At 38.7% G+C, this 6,000-nt stretch overlaps 1 protein-coding gene across 2 annotated transcripts in view; it reads left to right on the top strand.

The window, feature by feature from the left end:
- The first annotated feature begins 1,253 nt into the window (after positions 1-1,253).
- The window catches only part of ZBTB41 (zinc finger and BTB domain containing 41), a 51,025-nt gene continuing 46,278 nt past the window's right edge, over positions 1,254-6,000 (top strand). Inside the window, exons 1-2 of one of the 2 annotated variants that reach the window (XM_082701881.1) lie at positions 1,254-1,418; positions 2,090-3,338. In XM_082701881.1, coding sequence (XP_082558007.1) covers positions 2,216-3,338 — 1,123 coding nt within the window. In that variant the 5' untranslated portion in view covers positions 1,254-1,418; positions 2,090-2,215. The remainder of the gene's footprint in view (positions 1,419-2,089; positions 3,339-6,000) is intronic. The other variant, XM_082701882.1, reaches the window with a different exon arrangement.

Genomic DNA, 6,000 nt, shown 5'->3' with positions numbered 1-6,000 from the left:
ATACATTTCTATCTATGTTCTAAGTACTAGTATAATGATAGCTTTCATATCTAAGTTATTTTCTTAATCTGCTTGGTTATTTTTAATAATTTTTTTGTTCATTTTCTTTTCACTTTTTTTTTATTTTTAAAAATATTTTAAATACACTTATTTTGTTTTCTGTTTTTAAAAAATACAATATCTTCAGGCTTTGTATATCCGAAACCTATGGACATTGTTTTTATGTTCTTTTACTCTCTTATTTTTTATTTACTCACTTACTCTCATTTTAGACGGCTGGTTTTTGTGGGAATGAGTCACCCAGGTGATAGGCATCCGTGTCTGGAATTCGTATGAGTGCTTTTGCTAGGAATTTTCATTAAAAGTTTTAACTATTTTCAAATCAAAGAAAATTTGAGTCAGTCAAGTTTCCTCAAGTTTCCGTTTTCGTAGGAGAAATTTTCCACCCCCACAAGTTCTTCCACTGGGAGTGGGGCCCTTCCAGATTGCCAGCTATACCTGTCGGGGAGAGGGGTGATGGCTGGAGTGGATAACCAGTTTGGTTACCTATTCTATTTGGCCTCAGTCTCTTATTTGTCTTGCATCTGTAAAGTCACCTGATCCAGGACCTTACTACTAAAAATGTGGTGCTTAGAGCAGCAGTTATCAGCATCTCTTGGGACTCTGTAGAAATGCAAAATCTTAGGTACCGGCTTCAAAAGTTGTTCTTGTAGATTTTTATTTTTGTTTTGGCTGCCCTTGCTGTCCTAACACGTACATTTTCCAATGTCTTCTGTGTACATTAAGAAGTTAAAAAATAATTTTAGGAGCAGCCACGTTAGCCATTTAAAGTAGAAACAAATAAACAAACGAAAGGACATCGACATCTGTTCTTTACACGCAGTGTGTTTGCTAAGACGGGCTTAGGTCCCTTGGTGCGTGATCGATCACATGCTATTAAATATATCAGCGAGGATGAAATCCATTCGTGCTTTCGTGCGTCTGCCAGGTGCTACTAAACTCATAGGTCTCCCCATCCCATCCCCCGCCATTCCCCGGGGAGATTTCCTGCAAAGGTTCGTCTAGTTCAATCACAGTAGGCCACCAAACCACCGCGAAAACCCGGAGTAACGGATTTGGGGCGTAGCTAGGATCCCCTAGGGAGCAAGGAGAGCTTACAGAGCATGCGCAAAGCCGGGTGCGCACACATGCGCAGTGGTCCGCGCAGGGCCGCGCGCCGGTCTCTCCGGGAGGCTTGGAGCCTGCGCGCGGTTGACGTGTTCCGTGGCTGTGGAGGCGGCGAGGCTCTGGGAGGGGAAGGAGCAGAGGGAGGGAGGGTGAGGTGGGGGGCTGAACCCGGAAGTGGGTAGGCGCTGGAGCGAGCGCGCCGAGAGTGGAGCTCAGCGGCTGGGAGCCAGCGGGGGAGCCCTGGGTTCCCGGTAATGGATCTGTGGGGCGCTTGCCCAGGGAAACTGGGGTGGGAAGGGTAGCGGGTTCGCGTCGGCGAGTGCAGTCTTCGCTTGGGCAGGGCCCGGGAAGGCTCTTCTGCTTCCTTTCGTCGTCCCTGTGGTTGACCCTACTCCTCCTGCTCAGCGCCCCTCCTGGGGCCGTCTCCTGCGGGGTGGTTTTGGCCGTGGGAGGCTCTCGGTCCCTGAGGAGGTGTGCCTTGCCCGCCCTGGGAAAAGGCATGTTAATGGAGAGACGTGGATTTCGCGGCCGCGACGGCCTTATTGTCACCAACCCAGCGCCCCTAAACATGAATGTAGCGCGCCTCAACCTGCACCCTCAGCGATCTTGGAGGGGGTCCTTTCCTTTTTTGCCCCCCTTTTTCCCACCCCGTTCGTGAATCAGGCCTGAAAGGTGTGCCCCGGCTTCCTTTAAAATTATTCTTTTGTTGGCTGTCTTTTATAACCCGGCCCTCCTTGTTCTCCACCCTAAAATCTGAGCCACGAATGAGTAGAACGTGTGACTTTATCCTAATTTAGTTCTGATTTAGAAAGGGTTAGCAGACGAATGCCGCGAATAATTTAGGATTGCTTTGCCATGGAGTTTTTTTTTTTTTTTTTTTGGTTTTTTTTTTTTTTTTTACGTGGTTGTTACTCTTTTGCAGACCATGAAATCCTCGGGCACGCCCCTCCAGAAGCTGTTAACCAAGACAATCTAGTTTTTTTTTTTTTTTTAAATAAATCCTTTAAGACACTTATGAAGTTTCTTGTTCTGAAATTGTTGTACTGCAATGAAGAAAAGGAGAAAGGTTACTTCAAATCTTGACGAGAAGATCCATCTAGGCTATCGCAAAGATTCTTCAGAAGGCAATGTTGCAGTGGAGTGTGACGAAGTAACCTATACTCATTCCACAGAGAGACCAACTCCTGAAGCTCTTCACTGTTACCAGGAACTTCCTCCCTCTCCAGATCAGAGAAAACTTTTGAGTTCTTTGCAGTATAACAAGAATTTGCTGAAGTATTTAAATGATGACAGGCAGAAGCAACCATCTTTCTGTGACTTACTTATCATAGTAGAAGGAAAAGAATTCAGTGCCCATAAAGTTGTTGTTGCTGTTGGCAGTAGTTATTTCCATGCCTGTTTGAGCAAAAATCCAAGCACTGATGTTGTCACCCTGGATCACGTAACACACTCAGTTTTTCAGCATTTGCTTGAATTTCTTTACACATCAGAATTTTTTGTGTACAAATATGAAATACCCCTTGTTTTAGAGGCAGCAAAATTTCTGGACATTATAGATGCAGTTAAGTTGCTAAATAATGAAAATGTTGCCACTTTTCAGTCTGAGCTGGCTGAAAAGTCATCACCAGAAGAAACACTAAGTGAATTAGCTGGAAGACTATCAAATAATCATCAGTGTAAATTCTGTAGTAGACATTTTTGTTATAAAAAGTCTTTAGAGAATCATTTAGCTAAAACTCATAGATCCCTTTTATTAGGGAAAAAACATGGGTTAAAAATGCTGGAGAGAAGTTTTTCCACAAGAAGATCGAAAAGGAATCGCAAGTGTCCTGTTAAGTTTGATGACACCAGTGATGATGAACAAGAAAGTGGTGATGGGTCAGACAATTTGAATCAAGAAAATTTTGATAAGGAAAAGTCAGACAGAAATGATTCCGAGGACCCTGGAAGTGAATATAATGCTGAAGAAGATGAACTAGAGGAGGAAATGTCAGATGAATACTCTGACATTGAAGAACAAAGTGAAAAAGATCATAATGATGCAGAAGAAGAACCTGAAGCTGGTGATTCTGTAGGAAATATTCATGAGGGGTTAACTCCTGTAGTCATTCAGAACAGTAACAAAAAGATATTGCAATGTCCTAAATGTGATAAAACATTTGACCGCATAGGTAAGAAAAGAAAGCTTGTTTTCTGTCTCTAATAACTTTTCCTGATATTTTAAAGGTAATAATGAAAAACTAAACTTTGAGGTAACTTTTGAAAGGAATGCTTAACTAGGGTAGGTATTTGGTAGTCAATACATATTATATCCTGTTTTTTTTAAATTGTTTTGATTCAGGAATTTATTTTTTATTAGCTTTTATTTTCTCTACCCCATGTCCCATTAAAAGGTGACAGATCATTAGTTCAGGTATTTGGTATGAAAAAACTCCAGACTTAATAATTATGAATGTAATGTTTTGATTTATATGTTGATTTAATTTCATAGATAAGTGCTATTTTGAGTGATAGAAAATTGAATTCGATTATATTACTCAATTTAATGATTTGTGTACTAATTCCCTTGAACCTGGCTGTGTTTGAATTAGAAAAACACAGTCTCTTCTATAGAATCTAGTACTATACAGAATTGGAATGTTTCACAGTTTAGCCTTGTAGTTAAGAATAAAACTGAATTGGATATAATTTATTCTGTAGGTAGAGACTTTAGGAAATGTGTTGACTAGTAGTAGTCATTGGTTATTATAATTAATAAATAGACTTTTCTTTTATTAGAAAAGTATATGCAGGCAATGTGGTCTATAACCTTAAGTTAAAAATATGTCAGTGAACATATAATTTCAAGAGGTCTAATATTTGCTAGTAAAATAATTTTTAGAGGTGTTTTACATGAGGAGTTCTAATGTGAATTTTAAATTGCAGCAATTAAGCTGTTTCTATATAAATCAAAGTTATGAAATTATGAAATATATTCCACCACATACAATGTTAAAAGGAACATTTAAGCGCAGTTTGACCTTGTAACATTATGCAGTTAAATATATCCCCATGTATTTTGCAGTGTTGAGTTACTTATGTTAATTGGTTTAGGTAGAAATTGATTTAATAAGATACTGGTAATCATTTGCTCTCAAAATATAGGACAGTACACACTACAGCATAAGTGGTAACCGCTTTTTGCTTTTTATTGTGCCTTGGAATCTCCAAATTAGAATTTTTGACAGTCCAATTTAATAATTACTTATCACTGTTTTTACTGTGTTTGAGACTCAAACATGAGTCAAATAATTTTTTATGAGTAATTCAATTGGAAGAGCAGAGGAATACAAGGAACTTGCTAAACTCAGACTGGATAAATACTTTCTCTCATAGAGCTGAAACAAGTACTGTGAGAAGAGAATATTTTTGGATTCAGACACCTGAGAGCACATTATCTTTTCAATAGATTCTGCTTCTTTGACTTTATATTCCTAATACATGCCTCCTCTGTTCTGCCTTAACTTGGCCTAATTTGTCTTGAGATGAATGAACGGGTCAAGGCACAAATGGCATTGTAGGCCCAACACTTAAGATTTCTGAACTGTCCTGTTGAACACTAGGGTTGTGAGATACTTTAAGAGAGAGGATTTCTTTTTCAAGTAAGACTGGAAAAATTATATACTATAATCCATAGTCTATAATAACTGTCAAATTCTCTAGTAAAGAAACTTGGCATTTACTCAAATAATTTTATCATAAGACCCTTCTGTGGTACTTCTTTAATGTCCAAAAAACCACCACAGCTCTTTGCACACAATTTAGGAAAACACTGCGCAAGATTAAGTTCCTGATATACTAAGAGGAAGGTGTTTTGCAGTATCTTTAACCAAGATTGTGAAAATCAATAGGTCACATTGTAGACTTACCTGCAGCCTACCTTTCGGAATGCATTGGACGTTATACCCCTCTTGTATCCACCCATCTCTTTTGCTTAAGTCTCACACAGGGCTGTTTGCTTTTCAAAACCCAGGACTGAGAGAGAGAGAGGGGAAGATTGAAAGTGAGATTATATCATACTGGGTAAAAAAAAAACCATGAGCTATAGTGATTTCAGACCATCTGCATTTTTTAATTCAGGTTTTGGGCAGGTTACTTAACCTGTCTGTATTTTTGTTTTCCTCATAGGTAGAGTGGGATGATGCTAATGTAATGCTAATAGTACCATCTCATGGAGGTTGTTATGAGAATTAAATGGGGTAGTCTTGTGAATCACTCAAAATACTGTGTGAAATTTAGGTGTTCAAGGAATATTAGCTGCTCTTATTGTTAATTAATTGATTATAGTTATTGAGTCGCTCTAATATCAATAAATAGATGGGAAGTTACATTTTCTGTGTTCTCAAGAATGTTCAAGTTTAATGAGTACATGCAAAAACACAATCATATTTCAGTGAAGGTAATCTTACCAGAAAAAGTACAAAGGACTGAAGGAATCAGTAAAGATTTCATAGAGCAGGTAGCATTAGAGCTTAGAAATAAAGAATAGGGAAGAATTTATATGGCAAAAGGACCAACATGTGCAAAGACATCATCAAGGTATGTTGTAATCTGGAAATTGCTGAAGGGTGATTTCAAGATGCATAAGGAGGTAAAATGAAAATGATAGATGAAGATTGGCACCTAAGCAGAGGTCAAATTTTGCATGTTTTTTTATGCTGTATAGAATGTTCAGATTCTATCCAGTGAGTGGTAGAAAAACTTGGACAAAGGAAATGGCAGCCTATTGAAGTTTTAGGAAGGTCATGCTGGCTTCAGCACAGAGAATGAAATTAGAAAGGACCAGGAGGATAT

This window comes from Mustela nivalis, assembly GCF_964662115.1.
Source record: "Mustela nivalis genome assembly, chromosome: 16".
In the NCBI taxonomy this organism is placed as follows: Eukaryota; Metazoa; Chordata; class Mammalia; order Carnivora; family Mustelidae; genus Mustela; species Mustela nivalis.
This window is presented reverse-complemented; position numbering and strand designations above follow the sequence as displayed.